The 17,264-nt window shown below is 44.4% G+C and overlaps 1 protein-coding gene across 4 annotated transcripts in view; it reads right to left on the bottom strand.

Moving 5' to 3' along the window:
* Positions 1-17,264, bottom strand: part of sema5ba (sema domain, seven thrombospondin repeats (type 1 and type 1-like), transmembrane domain (TM) and short cytoplasmic domain, (semaphorin) 5Ba) — a 350,416-nt gene that overhangs the window by 68,596 nt on the left and 264,556 nt on the right. For all 4 annotated transcript variants that reach the window (XM_052028256.1, XM_052028245.1, XM_052028265.1 and 1 more), the window contains one exon: positions 16,084-16,265. In XM_052028256.1, the coding sequence (XP_051884216.1) occupies positions 16,084-16,265 (182 nt within the window). The remainder of the gene's footprint in view (positions 1-16,083; positions 16,266-17,264) is intronic.

The raw sequence follows: 17,264 nt of genomic DNA, 5'->3' as shown, positions 1-17,264 counted from the left end.
CTTTTACTTAGAACAGGGAAAACATACAGTGAAGAGATTTATCATGTTCTGTCTGATTTAGTGGTTAGTGATCCTTTACTTGATTGGATACAATTTAAGAGACAGCCTAATTCTGATCTACCAGATTCAACTTTAACTCCATCTACAAGTTTGCAGATGACACCACTGTGTTGGGCCGGATCTCAAATAACAATGAGTTGGAGTACAGGAAGAAGATAGAGAATCTAGTGGCAGGGTGTCAAGACAAGAACCTTTCCCTCAAAGTCAGCAAAACAAAAGAGCTGGTCATTGTCTTCAGAAAGGGGGCCGTACACGTGCTCCTCTCTACATCAACAGTGCTGAGGTCGAGATGGCTGAGAGCTTCAAGTTCCTAGGAGTGAACAACACCAATAGCCTGTCCTGGTACTGGTGGTACCAAGAAAGCTAACCACCAGGCTCGTGGACAGCTTCTATCCTGCTGTTGTAAGACTATTGAATGGTTCCCTAGTAAAATAAGATGCACTTTTGACCTCACAATCTACCTTGTTATGGCCTTGCACCTTATTGTCTGCCTGCACTGCACTTTCTCTGTAACTGTAACACTTTATTCTGTATTCTGTTATTGTTTGCCCTTGTACTACCTCAATGCACTGTTGTTATGAAATGATCTGTATGGGTGGCAAAGTTTTCCACTGTACCTCGGTACATGTGACAATAATAAACCAATTTACCAATTTTTATTCTTATCATTCTGATGAACAGTAAGGATTCCACAGACTATGTTTGCTAAGATTGCAAGGTTGTTTTGCCCAGACCCTTAATTCCATGCCACACCACTGCCAGTTATTCCGAAACCCCATAAAAGAGAGGAACGTCTTCAGTGTGGGTTGAAGAGAGCAGTTGGACCAAAAGAATACATTTGGTCAGTTGCACAATTGTTATTTTCTCCTCGCCTGAGGTTAGAGACACTTAAAAGAAAGATATATTCTCAGTATGTGTGTGCTATTGACACCGGATCCACCGTGTTGGCCAGACCAATGAAGAGTGGCCAGTGCATCCCTTAAGATCCAGTTTAATCCCATTCCCACTCTCTATCCCCAGGACCAGTAGGTTGGGATGCTTTAGCCCTTCTCTCTGCTCCTTGTTGAAGGAAAGGAGTCGGGTTCTACTGGCTGGGCTGCTTAATGAACGCTTTATTCAGAGTAGATTCATTCTCTGGAAGGATTTTTAAAAAATTTATTCAGTCATAAGATCGCTGGCAAGCCAAGCATTTACTGCCCATTCCTTGAGGAGGCACTGGTGAGCTGCCTTTTTGAACCATTGCGGTCCTTCTGGTGAAGGAAGTTCCGGGACATAGACCCAGCAACGATGAAGGGACAGCAAGATATTTCCAAATCAGGATGGTGTGCAACTTGGAGGGGAACCTGCAGGTGGTGGTGCTCCCAGACATCTACAGCCACTGTATATAGATAAATACTTGGAAAAGAGGAAACTCGAAGAGTTATGTAAAATGAGTTGATTGTTTGCAACTAATTGGATGACTTTCAAAGAGTTGGCCGTGGTGCAATTGGATCAGTGGCCTCTTCTGAGGCTGTAATTTCAATGACTCTAATTGGTTTAGTGTCATGCTGGTATTTTGACAAGTCAATGTCAATCCACACTTTGCCAGACTTGCTATGGTAGACCTCCTTGAATCTTGCCTGTGGCCCAAGTCAAGCACTTAGCAGATGAAGTTAGTGAGATTTACCCAGTGTGGTCGGGCACACAATGAATGCAACAACACGGCAACTCTAAAACCTGTCTGGCGTCTTCTCACAGTCCCATTTCAGAACAGAAAATTCTAGGCAGTCACTACTGGTGCAGCGTTGAGGGAGTGCTGCACTGTCGGAGATGGTGTCATTAGATCAAGGCCCTGTCAGCTAACTCGAGTGGATGAGAAAGGTTTCAAGACATATCAAAGCAGAAAGACAGACAGACAGACGTGTATTCCCACAAGAACTTCCAAGCTCCCATCTGACCTTCCCAAAGCTATTCAGCCAGTTAAGTCCTTTTGACTTTGTAATGGCAGCCAATTTGCACAAAGGAAGTTCCCACAATGTGGTTGTAACTGTGGACTCTCAACAGTACAATCTACCTCGTCATGGCCTTGCACCTTATTGTCTGCCTGCACTGCACTTTCTCTGTAACTGTAACATTTTATTAAGACATAAGATAAGATAAGATATCTTTATTAGTCACATGTACATCGAAACACACAGTGAAATACATCTTTTTTGCGTAGAGTGTTCTGGGGGCAGCCCACAAGTGTCACCACGCTTCCGGCGCCAACATAGCATGCCCACAACTTCCTCTTTGGAATGTAGGAGGAAACCGGAGCACCCGGAGGAAACCCAAGCAGACACAGGGACAACGTACAAACTCCTTACAGACAGTGGCCGGAATTGAACCTGGGTCGCTGGCGCTGTAATAGCGTTACGCTAACCACTACACTACCGTGCCTGCTTTTCCCTTTGTACTACCTCACTGTACTGATGGGATGAAATGATCTGTATGAATGACATGCAAAACAAAGCTTTGCACTGTACCTCCGGACATATGACAATAATAAACCAATTTACCAATTTTAGATAATCTACTTTGGTGATGTCGACCAACTGGCCTCCCTGTTCCTGATCCAAATGCAGCCATCATCTACCCCAGATACAGACAGGGTCTGACATCCCACTTGTATCCATGGCCAAGAAAGCTCACCAGCACCTCTACTTCCTCAGGAGGCTAAAGAAATTTGGTTTGTCCCCTTTGACACTCACCAACTTTATCGATGCACCATAGAAAGCATCCTACCTGGATGCATCACAGCTTGGTATGGCAACTGCTCTGCCCGGGACCGCAAGAAACTGTAGAGAGTTGTGGACACAGCCCAGCGCATCACGGACACCAGCCTCCCCTCCTTGGACTCTTGTCTCTACCTCTTGCTCTCTTGGTGAAGCAGCCAGCATAATCAAAGACCCCACCCACCCAGGTCATTCTCTCTTCTCTCCTCTTCCATCAGGCAGAAGATACAGGAGCCTGAGGGCACGTAGCACTAGACTTAAGGACAGCTTCTACCCCACTGTAATATGACTATTGAACAGTTATACGATGAGACAGACTATGACCTCACGATCTACCTTGTTGTGACCTTGCAGCTTACTGCACTGCACTTTCTCTGTAGCTGTGACACTTTACTCTGTACTGTTATTGTTCTTACCTGTACTCCCTCAATGCACTCTGTACTAACCCAATGTAACTGCACTGTGTAATGAATTGACCTGTACGATCGGTATGCAAGACAAGTTTTTCACTGTACCTCGGTACTAGTGACAATAATAAACCAATACCAAACCAATACCAATGTTTCCTTGCTGCCCTGCACAATGTTAAAAAGCAGATTTGTGGGATTTTGCTGTTCACAAAATTGGCCAACACTATTCCTACATCAAAATAATTACACCAATTCTAAAGTAGTTAATTGGCTGTGAAGCATTTTTGGATGCCCCGAGGTTGCAAATGTTCAGGTCCTTTCATTCAATCTGCAGCGTTGGGCTCACTAATTGGGCTCCTCTCCCTCCTGCTGACGGAGCCTGCCTCCACATGTCAAACAGAAGACTGAAGATAACCATCCCTATCAAACCATCCAAGAGCCGCCCACACAATCCCCTTTGATGTCTGCACTCATGACAGATTATCAATCACCATCCAGAGAAGAGAGCCACTCGCTCAATGCACACCTGACAGGATTACTGAGAGAGGAGAGATTCACCAGCGAGATGTCGCTCCCAGCTAGTACAAGGTTCCCTTCTGCTTTCGCCAAGCTTATCTCAAGGAGAGGCAGGCTGTGAGGCTGAAAACTCTTTCATGCAAAGCACAGCTGAAGAGGACAAGGAGGCTATCACGTAAGGAAACCCGGTGTTTGTTGGCTAAGGATGAAAATCAACGGCAAAAGATACGAGAGGATTTTGTTGGCCGTGACAGCAATTAACTTTTTTTTAGAAGCCCCTTAACTTATTTTGGTTACTGCTGATAAAAAGTAACACGATCGACACCAGCCATAATCGTCAGCAGATGCACAGTGCAGACTTAATTGAAGGTGTCCGCTGAGCTTGCTGCAGACAGAAAACATTTCAATTCGGAATGAAAGCCATCTGGTATTTATTTTTCTTTCCTGTTTCACTGAAGCCTGGTGATCAATAATGAGGATATTCTATACCCTGCTCTTGTTATGTTCTCTCCTCTGTCGACTAGCCTGGGACATGGAGTGGGTCAGCTCACCTGGTCCTCCCTTTCCCCCCACCCCCATACTCATGGAGTCATATAGCACGGAAACAGGCCCTTCAGCCCAACCTGTCCATGCCAACCAAGATGCCCTTCTAAGCTCGTCCCATTTGCCCGTGTTTGGCCCATATCCCTCTAAACCTTTCCTATCCATGTACCTGTCCAAATGTCTTTTAAATACTGTTATTGTACCTGCCTCAACCACTTTCTCTGATAGCTCGTTCCATATATGCACTACCCTCTGGGTGAAAAAGTTGCCCCTCAGGTCCCTTTTAAATCTTTCGCCTCTCACCCTAAACCTGGGCCTTCTAGTTTTTGATTCCCTTTCCCTGAGAAAAAGATTGTATGCATTCCCCCTATCTATACCCCTCAAGATTTTATACACCTCTATAAGGTCACCCCTCAGTCTTCTACGCTCCAGGGAATAAAGTCCGAGCCTGCCCAACCTGTCCCTATAACTCAGGCCCTCAAGTTCTGGATAAGATTAGATAAGATTTCTTTATTAGTCACATGTACATCGAAACACACAGTGAGATGCATCTTTTGGTAGAGTGTTCTGGGGGCAGACAGCAAGTGTCGCCATGCTTCCGGCGCCAACATAGCATGCCCACAACTTCCTAACTTGTACGTCTTTGGAATGTGGGAGGAAACCAGAGCACCTGGAGGAAACCCACGCAGACACGGGGAGAACGTACAAACTCCTTACAGGCAGCGGTCAGAATTGAACCCGGGTCGCTGGCGCTGTAAAGCGTTACACCAACTGCTACACTACCGTGCCTGTCTCTTAATCTTATCTTATACTCACTGCCCTGACTGATGAAGGCCAGTGTGCCCAACATCTTCTTGACTAACCTGTCTATCTGTGACACCACTTTCCCTATCCCAAACTCTGCAGCCATGTGCCAAGTTGCACTGGCCCATTCACCCACCACCGCTCTGCCTGGGACATTGTCTCCTGCTCTGCCAAGGCCTCCATTTTGAAATCTTCTATTTTTTTTAAAGTCTTTCATGGCCTTAGCCCTAAACCACGAGCCCTCGAACCCGAAAATTCCAACCAATTCTGCACTCATAATGCAGCTCTGCTTGCAGACTGCAAGAACCAGCTCATTAATTGGTGAGCATCAATCTGAAGTGGATTAGAGAGGAAATGGACATCCAAAGAGAGGTGAGGGAGTGTCTGTGGAGTTCACCACCTGCAAGGGTGGTGCTGTTGACCCATGGAGAGATGGACCTTCAGCCCATTGAGGCCCTGCTGACCATCCTCCACATATTTCCATCAACCCCCTCCCCCCACCCCCAGATTCTACTAACGTCTACTAACGTACACATTAGGGGCAATTTTCAGAGGCCAATTAACCTACCAACCCATGCATCTTTGTGGGGGGGGGGGGGGGAAGGTAATCAGATGACCCAGAGGAAACCCACGCAGTCACAGGTAGAATAGGCAGAACACACGGACAGTACCAGAGGTCAGGATTGAACCCGGACCACTTGAGCTATAAAGTAGCAGCTCCACTAGTTGTGCCAAAGTGAACACCCAGTGGTGGTGGCAGAAACTGTCTCTTTAAGTATATCTGGGCAACCTTCCAAGTCCATGCACCAAGAGCCGGGATAACTCTTTGATGGAGAGTAGGAGGCTGAGGGGTGACCTTATAGAAGCTTATAAAATCATAAGCAGCGAATGGTCACAGTCTTTTTTTCAAGGGAGGGGAGTGTAAAACTAGAGGCCATAGGTTTAAAGTGAGAGGGGAAAGATTTAAAGGGACCTGAGGGGCAACTTTGTCACACAGACGGTGGTTTTTATTTGAAACAAGCTGCCAGAGGAAGTGCTAGACGTGGGTACAATTACAATGTTTAAAAGACATTTGGGCAGGTACATAGAACACAGAACATAGAGCATTAAAGCACAGTACAGGCCCTTCAGCCCACGATGTTGTGCCGACATTTCATCCTGCTCTAAGATCTATTTAACCCTTCCCTCCCACATAGCCCTCCATTTCTCTATTATTCATGTGTCTATCTAAGAGTCTCTTAAATGTCCCTAATGTATCTGCCCCCACAACCTCTGCCGGCAGTGCGTTCCACGCACCCACCACTTTCTGTGTAGAAAACTTATCTCTGACATCCCCCTTATACCTTCCTCCAATCATCTTAAAATTATGCCCCTTGGTGTTAGCCATTTTCACCCTGGGAAAAAATCTCTGACTGTCCGCTCGATCTATGCCTCTTATCATCTTGTATACCTCTATCAACTCACCTCTTATCCTCCTTCTCTCCAAAGAGAAAAGCTCTAGCTCGCTCAACCTATCCTCATAAGACATGCTCTCCAATCCAGGCAGCATCCTGGTAAATCTCCTCTGCACCCTCCCTAAAGCTTCCACATCCTTCCTATAATGAGGCAACCAGAACTGAACACAATACATGGATAGATAAGATAAGATTTCTTTATTAGTCACATGTACATCGAAACACACAGTGAAATGCATCTTTTGCTAGGGTGTTCTGGGGGCAGCCCGCAAGTGTCGCCACGCTTCCAGCGCCAACATAGCATGCCCACAACTTCCTAACCTGTACGTCTTTGGAATGTGGGAGGAAACCGGAGCACCCAGAGGAAACCCACGCAGGCACAGGGAGAACGTACAAACTCCTTACAGACAGCGGCCGGAATTGAATCCGAGTCGCTGGCACTGTAATAGCGTTACACTAACCGTTACACTACCGAGCCTGCAGTACGGATAGGAAAGGTTTAGAGGGATATTGTCCAAACATAGGCAAATTGGACTAGCTGAACTTAGTCGGCATGGAGGTCAGAGTTGGGCCGAAGGGCCTGTTTCTGTGCTGTATAACTCTATGACTCTACGATTCACAAACCAGGAGGGAAGAAGCCATGGAACTAATCTGAAAATTAGGATGAGAATAAGTTAATTGGGCTTGTTTTATTGATGTCAGAATAACTGTGCACTCTGAAATAAAAACAAAAAATTCTGGAAAAAAACTCAGCAGTTCAGGCAGCATCTGTGGAGAGAGAAAGACAGTCAGTGTTTCAAGTCTGAGACGAGAAAGAGAGAAATAAATTAGTCTAGGTGACAGAGAAGGTGGTGGAGGGCAATGGGTCAATCAAAGGGAACTCCTCTGATCGGGGGAGATAAGGTGGCCATTAAGAGGCAGATATGCTCCTCAGTCAGTTAAATTTGTTGCTGATGTTGTAAAGCCAGATGGTACAAACAAAAGAAAAAGGAAAAAAGGGGCTGTCCTGATACAAACAGAAAGAAAGAGCAAGTTGGAGAATTCAATATTGAGTCCTGCAACCTCTGATGGAAGATGAGGTGTTGGTCCTTGAGCTTGTATTGGGCCATATCGGAACAGTGCAGGTGGTCACAGACAGAGAGGTCAGAGTTGGAGTGGATAGTGAATTAGAGTGGATGGTGAATTGAAGTTAACTGCTTCCCTTTCCACAGATGCTGCCTGACCTGTTCAAATTTCCAGCAACGTTTTTGATTTTTATTATCTGGAGATTCTGACCCTCAATGCAATTAAATCCAGAGCTCTGATTTACACAATGAACCACACCCATCTTCACCAGTTGCTGAGTTCTCAGTTAATACAGCGCAACCAATGGACCTGCACTTTAGCAATGGGACATCATATTTCACACTAGGCAATGTCCCTACCCAGTGGCAGGCAGGCACAGTAGTGTAGCGGTTAGCATAACGCTATTACAGTGCTAGCGACCCAGGTTCAATTCCTGCCACCGTCTATAAGGAGATTGTACGTTCTCCCTGTGTCTGCGTGGGTTTCCTCCGGGTGCTCCGGTTTCCTCCCACATTCCAAAGACACACAGGTTAGGAAGTCGTGGGCATGCTATGTTGGCGCCGGAAGCGTGGCGACATTTGCGGGCTGCCCCCAGCACACTCTATGCAAAGGATGCATTTCACTGTGTGTTTCGATGTATATGCGACTAATAAAGGTGTCTTATCTTATCTTACTTTATCTACCCTTGTAGCGTCTTCTGATGGACTCAGGAGTTGTACAGCACAGAAACAGGGTCTCCAGCCCACAATGGCCATTCAGACCATCAAATACTCATCCATACTCAAGACTAGATGAAGGATCTCAACCCAGTGTCCATTTCCCTCCACAGATGCTGCCTGACCCACTGAGTTCCTCCAGCAGTTTGTTCCTTGCTCTCATCCATACTAATCCCAATTACCACCACTCAGTCTGTAGCCCACTAATCCCTGGCAATCCAAGTGCTCAACCAGATGCTTCTTCAATGTTGTGAGAGCATCTGCCTCCATCATCTTCTCAGGCAGTTCCAGACTTCAACTACCCAAAAAGCAGCTCTCAGAGAACCACGCGCACTCTTTGAAGACAACTCCTCACTTACAGATTGACATTAAGGGAGTGCACGCTGTACTGAACATAAAACCCCTCAGGCTAACTCTAGCGAGAGTTCACCTCTGATTACTCCAAATGTTTCCAGCACCACTTACTCATTTAAGTTAAGCACCTAAAATAAAAAACAAATGTTGCTTTTTAATCCCTCGACCCTCAATAGCTTCTACTTAGCAAAAATCAATTTGGCCCCAATGTATAGATCTCAATTCACCCCAAACCAACTTTTGCCCCTATAAAGTTGTTCCATGTGCCCAAGTAATTTTACTTCCCTCCACTAATTCAAACCACTCTCACAGCTAAAGCAGTTTGCCCCCAACATCGTATTCTCCTTGTCCAGCTTCGACACCTCCCTTCCTTAAATTTCATCATAATGTTTCTCGCTAATTAATTTTATGTGCATTTAAATTGCTTCCTCCTTCCTGCACATTATTATTGATTAGGCTATCGGAAGCAGTAGATTAACAAAATAGATAGGGTAGGATTTTGCATCTTGTCCTGACAGGAGGCCACCAACTAAAGCAACAAAAAGGTCGCAGTTCAACAAAGGTAAGTTGTTGTAATTGGATTTAAAAAGAATGAAAGTTTTAGCAGTTGTTGTTGTACAATAAATGCAAGCTGATCTTATTGAAACAACAATCTATCACAGTGATGTGATTAATGACCAGATCTACCACTTTAGTAATGTTGTTTCAAGTGCAAATATTCATTCAGACAGCGGGAAGAATTATCCTTATATTCTTCAAACCAACTGCCGCAGGAGTTTTGTCATCTTCTCGAAAGGACAAACAAACTTGGTTTAATGTCTCTTAAGAAAGATGCACCCCTCTCAGCGCACCATTGGGAATTTCGGCTTAGATCATGAGCTTAGGTCACAGAAACGGAGTCCGAAACTGCAAGCCATTACCCAATTAGCTAGGGCTGGTTTGGACAACCAGCACTGATCCAGAGAGTGAAAGGCAAGGTATATATTATTGTAGACACAAGAGACTGCAGATGCTGGAATCTGGAGCAGCAAACAATGTGCTGGAGGAACTTGACCCACTGAGGTCCTCCAGCAGGTTGTTTACTGCTATATGTTATTGCATGTTAAAGACTAGTTATGATATATAGATGCAAATTATATATTAATTCACGTTGGAGACACAAGAGACTATAGATGCTGGAATCTGGTGCAAAAAATAGGGCTGGAGGAACTCAGCGAGTCAAGCAGCATCTGTGGATGGTTGACGTTTCGGGTTGAGACCCTGGATCAGGACCTGATGCAGGGTCTGAATCCAAAGCATCGACCCTCACGTAGCCTCCACAGATGCTGCCTGACCTGCTGAATCTCCCCAGCAGTTTGCTTTTTGCTATTAATGCAAGATGTTGTATAGATCCATCGTATATATAAGTGGAGGTTCTCACTCTCACCCACAGTAATGTGGCTAACTCTGAACTGCCCTCTGAAATGGCCTCGCAAATCACTCAGTTCAAGGGCAATTCAGGATGAATGACAAATGCTGACCCTAACAGTAAGGTCCACGTCCCAATCCCATATATAAAATTGCTGTTTGTAAATGCAATTTGTTTTTATATTTGATAGTAAATTGTTGTTTATGTATCTTAGATACAAGTGTCCTCCTGCATGCTGCCTGCACCACCGTTGAAAGCAGGCACAGTAGTGTAGCGGTTAGCGTAACACCATTACAGTGCCAGCAATCCGAGTTCAAATCCGGCCACTGTCTGTAAGGAGTTTGTACGTTCTCCCCGTGTCTGCGTGGGTTTCCTCTGGGTGCTCCGGTTTCCTCCCACGTTCCAAAGACATACGGGTTAGGAAGTTGTGGGCATGCTATGTTGGCACCAGAAGCGTAGCGACACTTGCAGGCTGCCCCCAGCACACTCTACGCAAAAAGATGTATTTCACTATGTGTTCCAATGTACATGTGACTACTAAAGATATCTTATTTTATCTTAACTATATGAGGCACTGCATCTAGAAGGTAGCATCTATCATCAGAAATCCCCACCATCCAGGTCATGCCCTCTTTTCGCAGCTACCATCAGGCAGGAGGTACAGAAGCCTGAAGTCCTACACCACCAGGTTCAGGAACAGCTATCTTCCTACAACCGCCAGGTTCTTGAACCGACCTGCACAACCCTAACCCTACCTCAGCAACGGAACACTATGGACCACCTCTTGCACTACCATGAACTTGCTTCTAATCGTGTTTTTGCACTAATGTCTTGTTTTGCACAGTCTATTTCTCCACTGTCTTGTATAGTGTGTGTACAATTTATGTACAATCTAACGTGTTATGACCTTGCACCTTACTGTCTACCTGCACTGCACTTTCTCTGTAGCTGTGACACTTTATTCTGCATTCTGTTATTGTCTTACCCTGTACTACCTCAATGCACTGGGTAATAAATTGATCTGTATGAACGGTATGCGAGACAAGTTTTTCACTGTACCTCGGTACAAGTGACAATAGTAAACCAGTTCCAATTCTGTGTGTTGCATGAAGCTAAGTGCCTATGATGTTGCTGCAAGCAAGTTTTTCATTGTGCCTGTGCCTCACCGTACTTGTGCACACAATAAACTCGATGACTTGACTATGCTTGGATGTGCAAATTGTGTACATCTCCAAGATACTGTCTCAGATTCACATCAGTAAGGTAAAGGGTAGTTATTATAATTGGTGTCGAATATGATGGAAGTTTTAGCAATTTCTATGACAAATGCAAGCTGTTCTAAGTATAGCCACAATCCAGAGGCACATTTGTGTGAAATTCCTTGGATTTGGTTTTTCAAAACAACTGTGGACCCCTTCCAAATAACTGAATTAGCAACTTTATCTTTAAAGGAACTTCACAGAAACACCTCCAGTTACAAAATCACTCAGTGTAACTTCAGGACATGCAAATTCCTCTGCAGTAATTTGAGTTAAGGAACTTTGTTCTTGAAAATGGAATTGTGCAATTTGCTTTTTAAAATGACGCTGGAAAATGGTACCAATTGCCTCTCAGATAGAGGCAAACCACTCTGCCCCATCTCCTCGTGGACTTGACCACATCCCTCCACACCCTCCCTCATTAGCCAAACTCTTTCAGCCTCAGCTATGAGATTTTCAATGGTGTCCTTGCAGCCTTTTTGGGAGAAAGTGCTCTGGATGTCCAGTGAAATGCTTCCTGATATCAAATGGTTGCAGTGGTTTATCCCCCTCACTGAAGGTTATGATTTCTATCTATTTACCTCATTACTTCAATCATCTGAAACTCCTCAAATGGTGGAAATAATCTTCTCTACATTTTAACAGTAACTTTCAGAATCTGGGCATCACTGGCAACGCCAGCATCCCCAATTGCCCCCTGAAGTGGTGGTAGTGACAACCATTTCAGAGGGATTTCTTTTAAGATGTCTTCTTACTGCTACCGTCAGGCAGGAGGTACAGAAGCCTGAAGTCCCACCCCACCAGGTTCAGGAACAGCTACTTTCCTACAACCATCAGGTTCTTGAACCGACCTGCACAACCCTAACCCCACCACAGCAACAGAACACTACAGACCACCTCTTGCACTGCCGTGGACTTGCCTCTGAGTGTGTTTTTTTTGCACTAATATCTTGTTTTGCACAGTCTTTTTATTCTTTTCACTGCCTTGTATAATTTATGTTTTGTGTGTTGTCTGCACCTATGTGCCTGTGATGCTGCTGCAAGGAAGTTTTTGATTGTACCTGTACCTCACCATACTTGTGCACATGCCAATAAACTCAACCTGACTTGACCACATGGTGTGAGTCTGGAGTCACATAAAGGTCAAATTGGGTAATGATGGTCGGTAAATTTCCTCCCCTTGAAGGGCATTAATGAACCAGACAGGTTTTTACATCCTTTATTGCCCTTGAATTGAGGGAACTGTGAGACCACTTCAGAGTCAATCACGCAGCGGGTCTGGAGTCACATATAGTCCAGACTGGGTGTAGTCAGACAATAATGAATTGGACGGGTTTTTACCACTACCAGCAGTTTCATGGTCACCACTACTGAGACTGGTTTTGTGTTCCAGATTTCTCTGTCGACTCCAAAGACAAAGTCAAGTTTATTGTCATCTGCACAAGTCCATGTGTGCACAGGTGCAATGGAAAACTTCCTTGCAGCAGCATCACAGGCACCTAGCATTAGATAAGCAGCATTCACAAGAAAAACATACATTTAACATTAATTGTACCCAATTTTTACAAGAAAGAACACAATTAGAATCAAGAAAACAGTTTCCACCTGAGGATAGAGAGCTTGTGGACCTGATGTACTTTAGCACCAGGAAAGTGTGTTAAATTGGTGATGTTTGATGTAACAACAAGTCTATTATTGAGTGTAGAAAAGGCAGGAAAGGTATGGGGAGAGAGCAGGATGATCACACTGAGACAGAGGAGCAGCAATGGCCGTATTGCATGAAGGTGCTAAATGGCCTCCTTCAATTTAACTTTCTTTACTTTTCTTTCTAATCCATTAGTTTTTGTGATAATCATTACTAACACTATTTAAACTAGAAGGCAGAGGGTTGAGGTGAGAAAGGAAAGATTTAAAAGGGATCTGAGGGACAACTTCTTCACACAGAGGGTGGTGTGTACATGGAAGTGGTTGAGGCAGGTACAATAACAGCATTTAAAAGACAGGTACATGGATAGGAAAGCTTTAGAGAGATATGGGCCAAACACGGGCAAATGGGACCAGCTTAGATTGGCATCTTGGAATGGATAAGTTGGACTGAAGTTTCCATGCTGTATTACTCTATGACTATTTCTCATATGATATAGGAAAAGGCTTTGCATCTCTTTGAGCCCATGCCGTTGGTCTCAGAACAATCCCACCACTTGTTTCCCTGTAGCTCATTCTCTCAGCAATACCCATTAATACCCCCTTGATTCTCCCACAAGGTACCTACATAAGGGGTATTTTACCACAGCCAATTAACCTAACAACCAGCACATCTCTGGGATGCAGGAGGAAACCGGGGAAAAACCCCATGGGGTCACAGGGAGAAGGTGCAAATTCCACACAGACAGCACCGGAGGTCGGGATTGAACCTGTTACGCCATCGTGAGTTTGTGCAATGTCAGGGGGACACTAATTAACAACAGACACTGTGAGGCACACTTAAACCTCATGCTGTTTAAATCAACATCAGTCCTCAGTGGCAGCTAGAATGCCTCAGGTGAATGCCATTCAATTCAGTGATTATTACCCTAGGTACAATATCTGAAGATAGGCAGAAATGTTACCAGATGTACCATGGAATTATTGAAAGCAGGAAACAGAGAAGGTGATTCCACCACCAGATATAAACTGCGTACAACACAAACATATTAAACAACTTCTAATGTAGCTATAGCTCTTGTCTTTGCTCAATCGTTCATTCTGAAGTGATTTGTCCTGTTCTGAGGCTAATACCTAGTATAATAGTATTGCTATGTTGACTGGAACTCATCAAGGTTAAGTGCAGCGTCGGAGTCTGTCGATCTTATGTACTGTACATCTTCTGTGTTTTTAGCTGTGGTTATGGTATAACATAGAATGCAAGAAACGGAAGCAGGAGTAAGACCATGCATGAACAGGGAAGGTTTCGAGGGAAATGGGCCAAACACGGGCAAATGGGACTAGCTTAGATGGGCATCCTGCCCTATCCCCATTTCCCTTCATTTCTCTAATATCCAAAAATCTGTCGATCTCAGTTTTGAATGAGCTCAGTGACTGACTCTTCAGGGCACAGAGACTTGGACCTTCAATGCTTTTCATGTCCAAGGGCAGGAGATCACTCCACATTTGTAGTCTCTCTCCACTTAAATAATATTCTTTTATTTTTCTTCCAATAGAACATAAGAAATACCTTCAGAGGAAGCCATTTGGCCCCTCAAGCCTGCTCCACACTCAATAAGGACATGGATGATCTTTTCCCTCAGTACCATGTCCCTGCCCTATCCCCATTGCCCTTCATTTCTCTAATATGCAGAAATCTATCGATCTCAGATTTGAATGAACTCAGTGACTGACTCTCCACAGCCCTCCAGGATGGAGAATTCCAAAGAATCACACCTTTGAGTGAAGAAATTTCTCCTCCTTGCTTACCAAAATGGATGTCCTCACATTTTCCAACTTTGTGCTTCATGTTGTTACCTGATCTTCAAAACTTTCCCCTTTGACCATGCTCTTAGTTAATTGTACTATCATCTCTCCACGGAGGTTGGTGTCAAACTTTGTCTGCTAATGCTCCCATTGACTTTGTACCTGTGAACCACTCTGTTTAAGTCCCAGTGGTAGACGGTGCGACCACTGGGAAAGTATCCTGGATTTCAGCTGAGAACAAGGTCAAGTTTTGTACTACTTGTCGCAATGGTAACATAAGATGCCAAGATATTCAATAAAAATGAGAGACAATTGCACGATTTTGACAACCACAATCCCTTCTAGGAAACTGGACAAAAAAGGGAGCAAGACTTCTATTATATAGCACCTTTCACGACCACAAGAAAGCCAAAAGTACAGCACAGACGTTGAAATACTTCTTGAAGTATCGTCACTGTTACAATGCAGGAAATGCGGCAACCAATTTGTATGTAGCAAGCTACCTCAACAGCAATGGAAAACTGATCATTTTGGGTGGGGTTGGATGTGAGTTAAGGATTAACCAGGACTCTGGGGAATGCATCACCCTGCATGCATTTCAAAATATCTTTGTAATGTACTGTGCTGCTGTGCAAAAAGCTAATTTTTATGGCATGTATACCCAGGGTATGTATGCCCATGACAATAAACTTGAACTTGAATTCTCTACCACACAAAGCAGTTGAAGCCAAGTCATTACATATATTAAATAAGGAGTCAGATAGAGAGATAGAGGGATGAAGGAATATGGGAAGAAAGCTGAAACACAAGAGTGAATTTTGATGATTAGTCATGATCATATTGAATGGAGGAGCAGACTTGAAGGGCCGAATGGCCTACTCCTACTCCTATTTTCAATGTTTTCTACATTTCTAAAAGAAAAACTGCTTCAAGGGCCAGTTAATTTAATGCTTGTCACAGTTGGCCAGTGTGTGAATTTTGACTTCTTCTCAAATAATTCCGTCGATCTTAAAAATTTGCCCTGAGAAACATTTGAAGCATCGAACAATCTGCTGGAGGAACTCAGTGGGTCGAGCAGCCACTCAGTCGAGCAGCAGCAACATCCGCCCCCCTCACAGATGCTGCTCAACCTGCTGAGTTCCTCCAGGAGATTGTCTGCCACTCCAGATTGCGGCATCTTACAAGGATGTTGCCGGGACTCGAGGGAGTGAGTTGTGGAGAGAGATTGAGCAGGTTTTCATTGGAGTGTAGGAGAACGAGCAAACCCACTGTAATGATAGAGTCCTTGTACCTTGAGCAATTTGCCACTTCAATCCTGGATCCCTCACACTCGTGACCTCCGCACTGTGGAGCAGGGCTGTCACATGACCGGGAGCGGCACATGCACGATCCTGTGGCCTCCTTGTCCGTATGCTCACATAGTTGCCACGGAGACCAAGGTCCAAATTTACCATCCACCGTGAGGTTTCTCATCTAAATCATAAAAACCCAACCATTATACACCAAACATACTTAAAAATAAATTAAATGTTTAAATTTGTCCTTCGTCACTTGCACTGAGCATAAAAACCTGGAATTGTTACCACAGAGAAGGAGACTATTTGACCTGCTGAATTCATGCTGACTTTTATTAGAGCAATCCCATCAGTCCTATTCCCCAATTTTTTTCCCTGTAATTCTGCGAGTTATTTTTCCACAAATGTCTATCCAATTGCCTTTTGAAGACACAAATTGATTCTGTTTCTGCTACCAGTAGATGGATGTGATTTCAAGATCAAAACTACACTCTGGGAAGGCACGGTAGTGTAGCGGTTAGCGTAACACTATTACAGTGCCAGCCACCCGGGTTCAGTTCTGGCCACTGTCTGTAAGGAGTTTGTATGTTCTCCCCATGTCTGCGTGGGTTTCCTCCAGGTGCTCCGGTTTCCTCCCACGTTCCAAAGACGTACGGGTTAGGAAGTTGTGGGCATGCTATGTTGGCGCCAGAGCATGGCGACACTTGCGGGCTGCCCCCAGAACACTCTACGCAAAAGATGCATTTCACTGTGTGTTTTGATGTATATGTGACTAATAAAGATATCTTATCTTGAGTAAAAGCATTTTTTCCAACACATATGCCCTCGTATCTTTTTCCAAATCGGTATTCCTGGTCCTTGAATAATCTACCAATAGGAACAGCTTCCCTCTGATCACCCTCTCTCAACTAGTCACAATCTTTTCAATCTCCATAAAATATCCTCCCAATCTTTATTGCTCAAGGAAAACAAACCCAGCTTCTCTGACCTAACCTTGAGGCTGAAACCTCTCCTCCATGGAATTGTTCTGGTAAATCTCTTCTTCATTCTATCTGGGACCTTCGGATTGGATGACAAAACTGGATGCAATCACCACATTTGACCTGACCAGTGTTTGGCACAGGTTCAACATAACTTCACTGTTTCTCCTCTCCATGTGTCTATGAATTCTACAATA

The sequence above is a fragment of the Pristis pectinata genome, chromosome 1 (genome assembly GCF_009764475.1).
Source record: "Pristis pectinata isolate sPriPec2 chromosome 1, sPriPec2.1.pri, whole genome shotgun sequence".
Classification (NCBI taxonomy): domain Eukaryota; kingdom Metazoa; phylum Chordata; class Chondrichthyes; order Rhinopristiformes; family Pristidae; genus Pristis; species Pristis pectinata.
The sequence above is the reverse complement of the archived record's forward strand: the minus strand, read 5'-3'. Positions and strand labels throughout refer to the sequence as shown.